General features: G+C 36.9%; 1 protein-coding gene and 2 non-coding genes across 3 annotated transcripts; 2 read left to right on the top strand and 1 right to left on the bottom strand.

Annotated features, from left to right (window-relative positions):
• The first annotated feature begins 5,055 nt into the window (after positions 1-5,055).
• On the top strand, positions 5,056-5,146 carry LOC137720444 (small nucleolar RNA snoR8a). Its single transcript, XR_011066517.1, has one exon. It is a non-coding gene; the product is annotated as a small nucleolar RNA snoR8a (small nucleolar RNA).
• A 634-nt stretch (positions 5,147-5,780) lies between these two features.
• Positions 5,781-5,875, top strand: LOC137720305 (small nucleolar RNA R24). Its single transcript, XR_011066492.1, has one exon. It is a non-coding gene; the product is annotated as a small nucleolar RNA R24 (small nucleolar RNA).
• A 667-nt stretch (positions 5,876-6,542) lies between these two features.
• LOC137729644 (growth-regulating factor 1-like) lies at positions 6,543-9,506 on the bottom strand. Its single transcript, XM_068468641.1, has 4 exons — positions 9,160-9,506; positions 8,374-8,607; positions 7,770-8,130; positions 6,543-7,522 (listed from the first exon to the last, which is right to left on the bottom strand). Exons 1-4 carry the CDS (start codon positions 9,497-9,499, stop codon positions 6,715-6,717), a joined length of 1,743 nt encoding a protein of 580 aa, XP_068324742.1. The 5' UTR covers positions 9,500-9,506; the 3' UTR covers positions 6,543-6,714.
• Positions 9,507-16,736: the final 7,230 nt, after the last annotated feature.

The raw sequence follows: 16,736 nt of genomic DNA, 5'->3' as shown, positions 1-16,736 counted from the left end.
CCACCTCCCAAATCCAGATCGAACACCATACTTACGTAACAAGGACGACGTCTTGCTCTTGTCCTTGGGGCCGGGCTTGGTGCACTCTTGGAAGGCCACCAGAAAAGGGTCATCCCGGAGAGCCTTCGAGGAGGTGCTTCGCAAAAGCGGCTGCTGAAACGTGCAGGGAGGAAGAGGGAGCTGAAAGTCGTGTAAAGAAAGTTTGGGGGAAGGCTCATAAGGGCAAGGTGGTGGCGGCAAGTAGTACTTCCTTTCTGTGTGCGTCTGTTTGTGTGAGAGTTTGGAGACGCCGGGCTTGTTTTCCCATGCGAAGGGCACGTTGCCTGGGAAGCATTCGACCTTGTTGCTCATACTTTTGGTTTGGGTTCTAGTTTTTGGTGTGAAAATATGAAGAGGATGTGAAGTGTAAAGGAGAATATATATATATGGGAGGATGAGAGAGTTTGTTATTGCTTTTTAGGGTTTTTGTGGCGGCAATAGGTCAATAGGGCCAAATGAATAAAACGTGAGGGGATCTGGGTTCAGTCACTAGTTGCTGATGCCCGCAAGTCATGTGTTTGCACTTTCATATGACAAAACGCATTAAAATGTACTAAAAATATGTGTTTGTTTGGCCAAATGGAAAACTACATGTTGAAAGTAACCTAAACATATGCTAGCTAGAGTTTGTAGCTCAAATCATTAAGAGCGTGTAATATTGTATTTGATAATTTGTATTTGAATTCCTCGATGTTATTTGTAAACAACTCCTCGATGCTATTTATAAATAACTGATTAAGAGCATTGTCATGTATCCACGTACCCGAGGTTGTATAGCTTCGACCTCTTCCCAATTTGACTTACATCAGACAAAAACTTCAAAACCTTTTTGGAACACCCCAAAGAAGAAACGGAAATTCATTTTAGTTGGAGAAAAGTGCCTAAAATCTTATTTCTTTCTTTTCATGTATTCTTTTAGCAAAATATAATAATCTGACTTAATTGCATAGAAAACGTAATAAACTTGCCAACAATTAGATCGTAAAATTCAAATATCATGAATACAATTGTTAAATATAAAAAGTCAAAAACTTAAGCTTACCAAGAGAGAAGCTTACAAAAATATTATCCTTTCATATCCGACTAGTGCAATCGAATATTTCGATGTAGAAAAAAAACAAAAAACAAAAAACCAAGAACTTGACCAAGTTTTAAAAAAGCACAGCAATAGTTTTTTTTTCATTGTTTATTAATTAGAAAAAGTCATCGCTCATACAAATATTTCAATTTCATATTCTTATCAAAGCGGATTTTTATGATCCAAAATAAAGATGGACAAAACAGACCTATCAAATTAAAATTCACAAAAATAATTTTATGTCCAAACTTTTTTTTTTATTATTCTCCTATAGTTATCAGTGAAAAATTAAACAAAAGCAAAAAACAAGGAATATGTGATAGAAAAATATGACTGAGGCATCATGGGCCTCGCTGCGATTTTGAAACGTTGCTGGGAAATGAAGTTGAAGATGCCACGAGACAAGCATGGATGTGTGACTGAATTTGTATTTATCTTCTTGCTCTTGCAAACAGACAACCACAAGAGGCTTTTATGTCACAATTAAAAACCAAAGTTGAAAAATTCTCTTTTCTCATGCCAAATGACAATGTGACACACCTATAAGCCTCCATGTAGTTTTATCCAACAAAATAAAAAATAAAAGATCCGGCAAGGTAGGTTAAGTCGTATTTGTGTGTTAATCTATTAAATATTTAATTAATCGTTTACTTTTACTGACCGATTAAGTGAGCAAGAAACACTTAAAGAATTAAACTATAAAAAATACTAACAAGAGTTGGGATTCAATTTTATTATTTTACATTCGAAACGGTGGCCTTTCCATCATTCCCGAGAAAAAAATTCAATATGATTGAAACACAGACGGTATATCACGTGTATTTATACAATTAGATGGACATTTAAAAGAAAAAACATTTATATCACTTGTATAATTACATATGATTTACTGATCCATATTTCATGCATACTAAAAAATATCTCATCATTACCGTCCTTGAACTAATGAGATTGTAATTCAAAATTCAAACGAGACTTGAAATTTTGTACACGAAAGAAATTACATGAAAAAACAATCTTATTGAATTAAAAAATGAGCGACTAACAAATATTATTCCCACAATGACAAAAACCAATGCCAGGGAACTTTATGGAATGTGGAAAAGAAACAAAAACACCAACCAAACTACTTGAAAAACTACACAGATAGATCACATTCATACTGCTCCCTCTCTCCCCTCTATAGGAAGAAAAAACAACTTAAATCTTGGGATGTCGACTACGGAGTAAATATTTAACCAATCGAGTCACATGCGCCCTTAACAGTCAATCGCTTTAGGTAATGTGAAAAGAAGAAAACGACGAACAATACACACCAGATAGAGGGGTTATTAAGACCATCATAATTAGGTATTGCCATCTAAACATAGTAAACGAAAACCTTTCTCCATCTCAGTATTTATAAAAAGATTGAGAATTTTTAACTACTTGCATGAATAACAAAACCTGGTCTTGGTTTTCTTCCCAGCGTACTTCTTACCCGTGCATTTCACCAAAGCTGCCAGAAACGGATCATCCTCCTTAACACCGCCAACGATTAATCGGAACGAGTTTAACCTAAACAAAGGCTGGATTGAGCATAAAGGAAGACGGCTCTGCCGATCAACCACCACAAACCCAGCACTGCCACCACTTGGGGACGATAAACGAGGAGGCGGTGTTAGCTTTAACTGCTCCATGTTCAAATGATCTAACAGTACTCTACGATCGCGATGATCGCCATGATGTACAGTCGTTGCAGCCTTGGGCATTCCGGGTACCATCTCCCATGCAAATGGTACATTAGCCCGGGAGTGCCGTGACAATACGGCCTCAGTGTCACTTCCTCTCCTCCGGTGCATGGTGTTTGATCGATAGTGTAATGGTGGAAACTAATGCAATGATCGAGGTTAATGGTTTAGGATTATGTGCTAATTGTGGCCTTTAAATTGGTAGTTTAATTTTGCTTTTGTTTGTTAGGTTTAACTAATTAAAATTGTAGCCATGCGCCAAAAGAATATTGGGAAAAGATGGCGAGCCCCTTTCCAGTTCACGTCATTGTTCAATAGCGTAAAAGAGTTGTGAGGAAATTTTTTTTTTTTGGCTTATCTAGCTGGGAGGAATACTTCGTGAAACAAGCACATAACGTAGTTATTAGACGGTCAAAAAGTACTTTAAGTGCTTATTTCAACATAATGTATAACTTTTTTTTATCAAATACGGTCAAGAACACATTTAGTGATCTAAAAGTGCTTTTAATTATACTAAAAGTTCGGGTAAATTACATAAAATTACCTCAACTATTGGGTCAGTCACAGTTTCATACCTCATCTTTAAAAAATTTCAATGTCATACCTTATCTTCGAATTTGTTGCAATGTCATACCTTCCGTCAATTGTCTATCAATTCATCTGTTAAATGCTGACGTGGCTTGAGGCGGGACCCACTTTCTATTAAAAAATTAATAAAATATTTAAAAATAATAATTTACCCTAAAAAAACCCAATCATCTTCCCCGATCCCCTTTGTCTTCTCATTCGCAACCACCTCCCCAATACCACACACACACACACACACTATCTCTCTCCTCTGTAAACCCTAAAAGGAAAACCCCCAAACTCTCCCTCTCCTGACCCGCCTCGACCGCACGTCGCCGACTCCGAGATTTTGATCAAGAGTGGCGAGTGTGCTGAGGAATTTGGCTGGGTTTGCCAAGAATCAAAATATTCTAGGGTTTTTTTTTTTTTTTTTTTTTCAAAATTTGTTTGTTTCTAGGGAGAGATGAGAAGAATGGGGGAGTGGGATTAGTTGTCGGGAGGGTGGGGGATGTTGGCGCATGTGGGATCTGGGTTTGGGGTGGTTCTGGTTTTGGGTTGAGGGAAGACGGGAGCGAGGAAAATTTTTTATGAGGATAAGAGGTGGGGTGATGGGTTTGTAGGGAGGGACGAAGATGAACGGAGGGAGGGGAGGAGATGAACGGAGGGAGGGGGAGTCAAAAAGGTGGTGGAGGAGAGGTTGGGGTAACTGGTTTTGGGTGAGGTGGATGTCTGGGTGAACTGGGAATAAAGGGTGGGGTGATGGGAGTGGTTTTGGATTTAGGTTGCAAGGAAGGGGAATGGGTTAGGGAAGATGGGTGTTTGGGGATTTTTTTTTAAGGGTAAATTATTATTTTTAATATTTTATTAAATTTTTAAAGAAAATTGTTATTAGCACTCCAAAAATCTCATTCTATACTCCAAACTTTCTATATTGGGAAATAAAAATATACTTGTAAGGAGTGTAGAATAAGATTTTTGGACTGCTAATAACACTTCTCTTTTTTAATAGAAAGTGAGCCCACCTCAAGCTACGTCAGCATTTAACAGATGAATTGACAGACAACTGACGGAATGTATGACATTGCAATAAATTTGAAGATAAGGTATGACATTGAAATTTTTTAAAAATTGAGTATGAAACTGTAACTGATCTAATAGTTTATGTAATTTATCCTAAATGTTCTTACAAACAAGTCCCCATGCCAATTTTGGCTCTCGCATTTGACCATCAGAAGGGTCTCTGTATCTTCATTTGGGTTTGGCCCAACCGTTCCCTTCTATTAAGGCCCAATTTTTCACCCACCCGTGCAAATAAGTACGACAACACCTTCACCGGCGTTTTGATCTCGATTAACGTGGCGCGCCGCGCGCTAGGGTTTTAGGGCTTCTTCCCTCACCAATAATATCCCTATAAAAATACGAAATTGGTGAGCAAATCAGCAATCGCAGCCGCAGCTCAGTTTTCAGAAGCCAAATTTTGTATAACCATTTTTTTTCTAGAAGTTTTCAAAATCTGCAAATGTTTTCGAATCTATGAATTGTTTTCTGCTGATTCGTTTGAAATCTATGAATTGCTTTTTGTTGATTCATTTGGTGCATGTGGAGTTGTTTTTGGATTGAGTTTTTGAAAAAATGGGGTGTTTGGTTGCGGTGATTATAAAAATTCCTCGTTCTGAATTTGCCATAGCCATGGCTTGACAGACACCTATACACCCATAGAATATGAGCAACCATTCATTCTCCCATTAACTTCAATTTTTTTTTATTTATTTATTTTATTTTTTTGTATATTGGCTGTGATTTTCTCAGTCGTTCTGCAATTTTTGGTACCGTTTCGGGAAGCAGCTTGAGAAATACTCTAGCGCTCCTTCTCAAGCCGCTCCCCGGCAACGGTGCCAAAATTTGCAGAACCATAACTGTGTTTAAGATCCAGGCTTTTTGGTTTAGCGTTTAGGGTTTACGGTTTATAAAGGTTTATAGGAATTATAATTCTAGGAGTTGGTTATTGTATATACACAGAGCATTTTTGCTAATAGTGTTTTCTGTGATTAGACATACTCCTAAATTGGATCTAGGTGGTGTTTAAAGCCCTAATTGACACGAAAAAAAAATCCAGAATGTGGGGTTACGCACACCTCCACATTAGCTTCAACTCATAAAAACACGTATGGTTGTGGTTAGAAATAGCTTCTTAGTTGGAATTTTTTTTTCAATGTGGTGAGAATACGGTCCAATATAAATGTCATAATACAATCAGTTTCCGTACAATTGCCTTGTCGTCTCGTTTTTGTTATGGAGGAATGAAATCCCTAAGAAGGGATTGGTAAAGTGAATTGAATTGGATGAGTAGAGTTGATTTTTGAAAGAGAGCAGTGATGAGCAGCTAACACGTAAGAAAACATTCCGATTTGTTTGGGATTTTTCAATGAAATACAATTGTTACGCTTGGCTTCTGAGCACTCAATTTTAGCCTAATGGTATGTTCTTTCGTGCATTTTTTAGTCCGAAAGGCAACAACTTCCTGGATCTTCCGGCCCTATTTAGGCATCATCCCCCATCCATGGTTCTGCAACTGTGCATAGACCAGTGTTTTTGGGTAAACAGTTTACGGGTCTGGTCACTGCGACCCCAAAGTTACGAGGTATTTTTGCCCGAGTTCCAAGGTTTGTTCGGATTGTGGAAGACGAGGAAGATGGATTAAAGGACATGTTCAAGTGATATATATATATGTATGTATGGTGACATTGAAGGGTACCAAGTTTTGTACTTTGTATTTGAAAAGCTTTAACAGAAATTCAATAATTATTAATTGATAACAGTTGACAGGTTCCAGTTTGTTCTGGGAACCTCTTTGACAGAAAAAAATTGTGAGTTTGATAACGATCGAGGGATATCCAACAGAACCGAAGAACAGTTCACGATCAACTTAAGGGAAAAAAAATGCATAAAACCAAGTCATTCTTTCCATTGGCATGCGAGTGAGATCGGAACCAAGGCCATTGGCAGAAACTCCACCAACAAGAAAAGCCGGGGAGCGAAGCAGCGGCTTTCTTGAGTGGTGGAATGGATCGAACCCTTGAAGTATCTTAATTCTAACTCATTTACGCTCAATGTATATCGACCAAAGGAGCCTTATTTCGAAAAGTAGTAAGGAAACCAACAAGCACAAAGGAACACACACTGAAATTTAAGAACACTAGAAAATCAGAAGAGACTAATTAGAAAGAAAAAAAAACCGCCTAAGTACTATTTTGCTTGGTAGTAGAGATAAAAACTCAATTCTTTTTCTTTTTCCTTGACCTACAAGGCAGGCAAGGAGGAAGAGTTCAACATATTGGACCCAAGGAGGTCATTGCAAAGGCTAAACCCTTCATGGCTTTTATTATTATTCTCTGCTCTTGGACTGCTCCCTGCACTGCTATTCGACAGAGACCCAAACGCCGTCTTCTGTAGGACCCCAGTCGGAGATGACCCTAAAGATGAAGGGCTATTGTTATTGTTGTCCCAGCTTCCCCCAGTCATCAGATTAAGGACTGAAGAGTTGTTCTTGTACTCTACTACGTTGGTGTTGCTGTTGGGATTGTGCAGGACTTCCCCTAGAGGACCGCCAAGTGAAGTCTCCCAAGCGATTGGAATCCAATTCGCTTGCTTCAAGTTGTTTTGTTCATTGAGGGTATGGCTGCTGTCTCTTCCCAATCCCGTTGGGACCGGAGACTCTAGTTCCCTAGAGAGACGGAGTGGTGAGAGCGTGAGCTTCTCACTGCTTGTGGATGAAGCTATGGGGATCGAAATTGATAATTGGGTTCTGTCTGATTGCATGCCGAGTTGGTTAGGCCATGAAACAGGTTGGCGGTCGGATTGAGTTTTAGGCCAATCGTCGATGAAGTGGCGAAGGGAATGCTGTTGTGAATTTGTTTCTGCAGGGTATGACCTTTTCTGTGAAGGATTTAAGAGCGAGTCCGAGGAGACAAGCCCAAACTCCGTTCTCGAGGATTCTTCGCATCCGATTTGCTGTTTCTGAGTCGAGAATGGGTTTTCTTTCGACAGCATGGTGAGGCCTGGTGTGTGTTGAATTCTCCCACCCGCATTCTCTTTGTTCATGAACATCCTGCAAAGAGAAATCAACAAGATACAGAAACAAACCCGTAAGAACCACCAATACGAATCAGACGATTAACATTGAATCTGAGTAGATTCTGGTAACTTCAGCTAGTAAAAGAGCAGTGACCAACAACGCTGATAAAAAGAGAGTGCGGAAATCATTTTTCTAAAAGTAATGCAGCCTCAAACGGAATAAATGCTGAGAAGATGAGAAATTTTAGGACCACCGAGTGAGCCTAAACTTTTTATTTCACCTGTTCATCTGAGTGGCTGCTGCGGAAGAATTAGCTGCAGCAGGCTGCGGTAAGCTCTTGAGCGGCTGGTTGGCGATAGCATGGCTGCTGCCACCACCATCACCACCAGGAATGGAAACTACGGATGTTGATGACGAAGAAGCCAAAGGCTGTTTTGAGGTGGTGGTTCCGGTGTGGCCGGTCTGGCCTTCCACAGGCTTTCTTGAACGGTGGCGACCCCTGTTCATGTGCCGCTCGCAATACTTTTGGTCAGGAACGGCATCTCTCCAGCACCGCCATTTCTTCCCGTCGGTCCTGCGACACCTTCCCGGCTCAGGATCAGTGTTGTTGGAGAACCCCAAATGGATAGAACCCCATCCCACTGCACATACACAACCCCACGAAAATCGAAAAAACTTAGAATGCAAGAGGCATGAAAAATGTAGAAATCTGACATGCGTCCTAACATCTGCTCCAAACACCCTTTTCTGCTCCAGTTTATTTCTAGCGTTTGGATTAAATAAATCAAGCGAAATACAAGCAACATAAATAAGCACAAACGTGTGTAAGAAAAAAAATAAAGTGCGAGGAAATCATTTTCCCTCGGGTAAAATGAAGAAATTACATGAATTGGGCCTGAGAAGTCCGTTCGGAAATGTCGAAAATCCTGCAGAATCAAGGGCCTTCTTGATAGGGACAAGTAGAGTTGATGGAATAGGCATATTGGCAGTGATGTATTTGTAGATCAAGGCCTGGTGTTCTAGCTCCATCCATTGAGATGGAGTGAAAGGTCCTCTGCCTCCTGCTGTACTCCAATGCATGGCAGCAGCTCCATTACTCAAACTCCCACTATTATGCCCTGAAACACAGCCAGAAATCAGAAAACCAAAAAATTAAAATAAATTAATTAATTAAAAACCCAAGAACCAATTTTGTAGAAATAGAAAAAAAAAATTTAAATAAAATCATGAATTTCTTTCTGTTTTTTTTGCCGGAAGAAGAAGGAATAAAAGGGAAATTGGAACCAGTCAAAGAATAGGTTTATTCTTTGCTAGCTCATCTATTTTATTTCTCCTCCAATCCTTCGCCTTCTAACATATTTCTTCTTGTTTTCACCAAAAATGGGTAGACAAAGATTTTTAATAAAGAAGAAAACAACTTGGCTTTTTCTAGTGCTTGACAAGACTCAAAAAATTTCCATGAAAAGACCTCCCACCAAAGTCCTGCTCCCGGGGAACCAAAGCAAACAATGTTTTTTTTCGGTAAAACATTTGCCAAACCCCAAAAGCTCCATGCAGTTGCTCATATTTAAAAAAAAAAATTGAAGCGACGCAGTGCTGAATGGGTAGAAAGGCCGCTCTGATACTTACTAAAACACAACCTTAATTCAACTTGATTACTAATTAACTACCTGCAGAAGTTCTATTGTAAGCAGGTAAAGCTTGGTGAAAGTAAGGCATTGCGGCATTCTTTTCAACCAAGACAGCTTCTGGATTGGGAGAGTTAGAGAAGCTCAGTGACTGCTGCTGTTGCATTGCTTTGGAAGATGAAAAATCATCAGTCTTGGCAAGTTTAGAGCTCCTCCAGTCCTCCTCGTCGGCAGATCTCCACTGCCTGTGGTACCCAGATCCGTACAACCACTTGTGCTTGGCCGCCTCCTGATCTGCCGATGAAGTAGCAGCAAGAGGAAAACCAGAATCTGAAGAACAACCACCCCCCAACCCACCAAAACCCACCACCCCAAGATCCATATAGAACACGAAAAACTCAGAGCGGTTTAAGAAAAATGCAGCATTTGGGTTTTCATTTGGCTACAGAAAGATGCAAGCTTTAGCCTTTAAGGCGGTGGAGAGAGAGAGAGAGAGAGAGAGAGAGGGATGGTGCATTTTAAGAGCTATCAGGCTATCAGCAAGTTGATATTTTGAGGGAAAGATTAAATAATTGGAGAGAGAGAGAGAGAGAGAGATAGAGAAATGCTTCTGTCATAGCTTGATATATGGCAATGGCATCTCCACAACGACAAGTGTTGCGTTGGGATTCAATTAGTTGAGTAATATTTTTATTTGTTCATCTTAATTAGTCTCGCATTCCATGTAAAACATATTCGGGAACCGGTTATCTCCTTGAACTTGTAAAATGTGGTGCATATCTTTCTCCGTTCACAGTAAATAAAATTTTCAATATGTCTGAAATATAAAATGGTGCACTATAACATGGACAAGGATTGTTTGCCTTCTCATTTTAGGTGTCTGTCTGTGTCATCCTGTTTATGTGATCACGGTTAAGGCACGTCAAAATTTTATATTACTATTTATTTTTGTCTTATTATCTCTATAAAAAAATAATATAAAATGCTAATGTAGCTTAAACATGACCACATAAAACAGAAGGGCACGGAAGGACAAACAATTCTTATCCCTATAACATATGTGTTTGCTTTTCAAGTACATGAAAAATTTCTTCTCACTGTCTTTACCCCATTTTTTTCACAAATGTATAATAATTTATTTGGTTTTCATTTTTTTTTTGGTTCCTCAAGATGTTTATACACTCTGTAAAAATAACTGTCAAATCTCAATAAAATAGTTGCACCATGATGATGTTACTATTTGTGCATACAATTTCAAAGATCCACTCTTTCAAACATTGATATTTTTTCAATTTAATTATATCTTTACTCATCAAATATGAGTTTTGTTACAAGATGTTAACTTGATGGGAAAGGGATTCTCTTCAGATCCCTTCCATCAAATTCTATCAATCAATAAATTTTGATCCTTGAAATTGGATTCAACGATTAAAGTTATTATAACTTTAAAAGAGATCCTCTATTTTTAGCTGTTGGATCAAATTTCAAAGATTCGAATTTGTTTGATTTGTAGAATTTGGTGGAAGGAATCCCGAGAGGATCCCTTTCCAATTTAATGCTACTCATAATGGAACATTTCATTAGATGTTGTAGACTTGTAGTTTAACTTGTCAACTTTCCAATGTTGTTGTTTACACTCTTCAACATTCTAAAGCTAATGTTGGGTCTTGCCGCCTAATCTCATAATTTATTTAGCACTTAATATCGACGCGTTATTGACTACTGACATGTTGTCTAAGGGAGAATAAATAACGATTTTCAACTCCTTATTGAGTGCATTGACAAGACGCATGATAAAATCGTCCAACTCACATATTATCTCCATAAAATTATTGGTAAATAAGTTGTAATTCAATTTGCATTCATCTTTACAAAAGAGATTATTTATTTCACCTCAACTTATCTAGCATGTTATCCTTATCTTCGAGGTTAGAATGGAGGGATCTGGATCTACTCCGGACCTTAATATCCAAAGATTAGGGATCCAAAAATCTGGACCACATATTTGTGTGAAAAAGAAATCGCAATCGTTGGTTTGTAAGTAGGTTTGCAGAATGAATTAAGAAAACTATTAGATTCAATTTATGTAATCCAAATTTATGGATTCTTAGACTCCAGACACTAAAGTCTGGAGTAGATCCAATTCCAAAATGGAGATGCCTCTTAGTAGGTAAGATACGTGATAACAGAAGCAAATCTCATGGATTTGTGGCTTGCAAAGCGGAAAGCGGTTTCGAGGGTTTTGGTTTTTTTGAGTCACAAAGCTAAAAAGTGGAGACAAATGAACAAGTGGTGAGCTGCATGGACAAAGATGCACCGCCACGTGATCTGGATGCATGCCACAAATATTCTGACCTCATCTCATAATCCTACTATTTTATAAAAATGGGTAGGTTAATTAGTTAATTAACTAGTTAATTATATTATAGACTTGTGTTGATCAAAGTTCATGTCAGCATCCAGCAGGCAAATCTTGGTCAAGGAGAGATGGTGGTCAAAGGAGATTGAATTGATTTTGTTTCTAATATGCTATATATACTTTATCTGTGAGAGGTCGATCGTTTAGCCTTTAAATTATGGTTATACTTCTCTCATTTCTGCTTTTCGAACAAAAGGTATTGCTATTCGCAAATTCACATTTATTTTTTACTTTTCACATATTATTTTTAATTTTGGATTGTCAGAACAAATTAACAAGAAGCAATTTATCCAAAAAAAAAAGTGTGTAAATAGTATTATAAAAAAAAAAAAACTTATCTCCTTTCGGTGAGGAAGAAAGTCTTGATTATGTACTATCGTGATATTATTTTATTATACAAATGTTACAAACGGAGCAATTTATTCTCTTTTTCACATTTAATGATTATATTTAGAAAAAATTCTTCATTTCGAAGATAGTTTAGTTATCCAACATATGTAGAATAAAATACTATTGATCATAAAATAATAGATTAAACGATCTCTAAATTGAATTATTTTTTTTAAAAATAAATTTTAAATAATTTTAAAGAGAATGAGCGATTCAATTATAACGTTTACACGGTAAAATAAATGCGAAAATATGGACTTTCCTCTAGTTGAGTGTGATGGAAGTATTGTTCTTGAATTAATTAACAAAAAGCTTTTGTATGTATACAATAAACATGTTCATGGTATCTGCATTACGTGTAATGAGATTTGCACAGATTATAAAAATAGTGAAATTCTATTTTCTATAGCTTGCACATGAGGTCGATTTTTTTTTCTTTCTCTTCTGTGATATTATTCTTTTCGAATACCCACTTGGTCAAATCCTCTCCTTGCTTCTTCTCCGTCAACTTGTCTCTGAAAAATTATTCTCCCTTTCTCTCTCCAATGGCTGCGTGCGTGCACATGCTTCCTTATGAAAAATATTGCAAAGCCACGCTTGTGCAAGTATACCCCACTTTATGATAATGCTTCCTAAAATATACATGATTATTTCTTAATACCGAAAACTTATTGGTATGAATACATGGTGATGATATAATTGATATGTCATGCACTTATAGTGTAAGTATTAAAACGTAGATCAACATATTATGAGGTTTTGTATTGCTATGCCAATATAACAAAAGATGGTAATTGCTCGATGGACATCAAACTCATTACAAATATCAATAAAGGTTGGTCATTGCAACTGGTTAAGTATCTCGCAATTGTCATTCAGAATGCTAAGCAAATAAACAAATGAATAAGCTTGCTAATTTGCATTGCTAAGCCATCATAAGAAGGTTGGTCGATGCAACTAACTAGACATCAAACTCATCACAAATATCAATACCGTCACTATAGATGACTGTATGAAAGTTCAAATTAGCATGAATTGGCAAGGCCTCTCACACTACTCTAAAGTTAAATGTCCCCAATTACTGAAGAAGCATAACTAGATGAGCATCAATACCATACATATAAATCAAGTACATGCAGAGAGTTAGTACAACTGAAAATTACAGCATTAATTCGCATCTTCATATATGTTATTTGATCCTTTTGTCTCACACCAGAGTTAGCTACAGAAGTCCTGAGCATCAGATGTTTGTAAAAATGCCTGCAGGATGCAGCTGGCTTGTTCTTGTATGAGTTTAATGTGGTTTGCATACGTGTACACGATTGCTTTATTGCTGCGGTGAGGGTTGTTCCTCCAAATAAATACCAGTTCCCTTATATATCTCTAGCTAGATTTGTTCTAAGTGTTAGCCACATCAGAACTTCGTACATATATGTAGTTTAGAAAAAGGATTTATAAAAATATATATTCTCATCTTAAATCATACCATATATGTGATACAAAGTACTGTGTTGTGGCCGAGAAAAGGTATAACATTGATTAACCAATAACATTACATAACTGTGTGAAAATTACAGCAGCATCACGTGATTATGTGGAGGTTGGATCGAAGAATTTTCTCGTGAAATACACACTATACAAAACGAAATGTGGTGCCTAGCATAAACCGATTGTCGGCGGCGAGATCCAGGTGAATAAGATTTGAAGCAAAATTCACAGGTTGGAACGGTAAAAGTATAAGATATTTAAGAAAGTGGAAATTGTCTCAGATATCAGTGAGACTGCATATAATCCAAGTGAAAAAAGTAAAACATATTAATTATTGGGAAGAATAATTAACGAATGATTTTTTTTTCCTGCATTGGTTTGTTAATTTACAGTGGCCGTACCTACACAAGTACTTGGATGCATGCATGCATAAATATCCGGCAGTGTGTCTCCTAACTGTGAAGCTTCGACAACATTGGCATGCATGAAAAGCAAAACCCTACGATTTTATTCCAGTTGTACGTAGCATGGCTTATTTCATCTATGCATGCTTCACAAATTCATACTACTTTAATTTTTTTGGTTAATTATAGCACCTTTAAAATGGAGAAATTAATTAATTAAGACTTCTAAAATGGACAAAAATAAAAAGAAGATGGAAAATGATGGTTCTTGGAAAATCATGCTTGATGTTTCCTTGTAAAAAATTGATGGTAGGAAGACAAATTATTCTTGATTTTTATAGATTTGTATTAATCCTTACAAAAACTATCTTCCAGTTATGACATGACACATCCCGGTCTGAGGGGAGACCACTTCCGGGCCCGCTCCACCACCGTAGCGTGATATGGTCCGTTTTGGGCTCTGACCATGCCCTCACGGTTTTAGCGTGATATGGTCCGTTTTGGGCCCTGACCATGCCCTCACGGTTTTGTTTCTAGAAACTCACATGAGAACTTCACAATGGGTCACTCATCCTAAGAGTGCTCTCGCGCGCTACTCACTTAACTTCGGAGTTCCTACGGAACCCAAAGCCAGTGAGCTCCCAAAAAGTCTCGTGCTAGGTAGGGATGAGAATATACATATAAGGATCACTCCCCTGGGCAATGTGGGATGTCACAATCCACTCCCCTTAGGGGCCCGACGTCCTCGTCGACACACCACGGGCAGGGATAGACTCTGATACTAAATTGACACATCTCGCCCCCGGGGGGGGACCACTTCTCAGGCCCACTCCACCACCGTAGCACGATATTGTCCGCTTTGGATCTCGACCACGCTCTCACGGTTTTGTTTATGGGAACTCACACGAGAACTTCCCAATGGGTCATCCATCCTGGGAGTGCTCTCGCGCTCGACTCGCTTAACTTCGGAGTTCCTACGGAACCTGAAGCCAGTGAGCTCCCAAAATGCCTCATGCTAAGTAGGGATGAGAATATACATATAAGGATCACTCCCCTAAGCGATGGGGATGTCACATGACAACTATGGAGATGTTGAAAATTATAGCTTTTAATCACATAATGTATAGTTTAGTCGTACTTTGGTCACTATTTGTGATGTGAGCTATAATTTAATTAAGTAGTGGTACGATTATTATGGTATATGCATTCAGCTGCAAATGTATATGGTCATGACGAGACTCACATTTGTATGATTTTAAAATTATTCATACAGAGCGAGTGTAGTGTAGTCGGTTGATATTAGTAAAATTTATAGAATTACGAGATTTCGAAACAAAAAGGTAGTAATTTTTTAACATAACAATATTACAACAGGATCTTCGTCCAATTCTAAAACAATACAAACCAAGGAGCCATTATCACAAGAAAATTACTAAATCATACCTAAAAATATATGTAAAAATTATTTGAAATCAATTAACAGATATATTTGCTTAAGCATATGTCATTAAATACTATATTAATGATAACACTATATGTATATTTTGATTAGGTAACATTTTGGATATTATTGTTTCCGAACAATAATAAAAGTAAAAAATAGAATGATGCTATAAGCACATTTTTACATACTCTCTATTAATTACTATCGTTTTGATCTTTTTTAATCTATTCATCCAACAATTTAAAAAATTATATATATAAATAAAAATGAGTATGTGTGAACACCAACTTAAAAGTAGTGCATGGGATATGGGAATTCACACCTTGATAAATGTTAGAGCGACTTTTTAAAGTAGAATTTTTTTTAAACTTCATCAACTTATTTTCACAAATATTGTACTAAAAAAATGACGTAACAGGAAATTTTTGAAATTTCTTTTAAAAGTCTCTTTCACATTTCTCTTCACACTGTTCCTTTCCCTTTCTATCTCTCTTTGCCTCTGTCCCACTTTCCCCTCTCGGAGGAGAGAAAAGGAAGGAGGAGGGTACCGTCTGGAGTCAGAGAAGTGGTTAGTGCATGACGTTGACGTGTCAAGAGTGGTTGTGGTGACCAAACTGCCGCGTGGAACCACGACTTGTCTCCCCTGTCCCCTCCTACTCCTGTTTTGTCCAATTTCTTATTAAATAATATTATTCATACCATATTTTTATATTATATTTTCATATCATCGTGATGTAAACAGTAACATCAATTGAATTAATCAGATTTTTAAATTTAATTCATTAATTAAATGATAATTATGGTATACGAGGAGTCTTTCTTCTTCATTTTATTGGGTTTTACAAATTTTTCAAATGATATAACTGTCTATATTAGATACCATCTAAAAATGCTAAAATAGTATAAAAATGTGGTATAAAAATATAATATGAATAACATTACCGTTCGCTATTATCTAAGGAAAACTAATGAAAATAACTTGAAAACTTTGAGTTTTAATAATAAAGACAAAATAAAAGGTAAAGTAAATAGTAACAGAATTGATTTTTTAGTGTAAAAATATAATTTTTTGTTAAATTGAATAGTACCGTAAGTTTTTCGTTAAAATTTCCTTTTAGCTATCTGAAAGTGGTGGCTCCAGTGCACCATGCCATTACCAACACAAAATTTGAGAAGGTCTATGTCAATCTGTTTTCGTAACGTTTAATTATGCAAATATTACTTATTAATTTCATTGCACATGGTTTTTTTGTTTTGTTATTTTGGTCAATATTTATCATAAATTTCTCACAAAATTATCTAAATGATTAAAAATATATAAATAAAAAACTACTTCTATTAATTTAAAATCTAAAAAACAAAAATAAAAAGTTATATGCAAAGATAATTTAGGCTAAAATACCTTTTTATTTTTGAACCTCAAAAACAAAAATAAAGAGTTATATGAAGAGATAATTTGGGCTAAAATGCCTTT

This window comes from Pyrus communis, chromosome 1, assembly GCF_963583255.1.
Source record: "Pyrus communis chromosome 1, drPyrComm1.1, whole genome shotgun sequence".
NCBI lineage: Eukaryota > Viridiplantae > Streptophyta > Magnoliopsida > Rosales > Rosaceae > Pyrus > Pyrus communis.
This window is presented reverse-complemented; position numbering and strand designations above follow the sequence as displayed.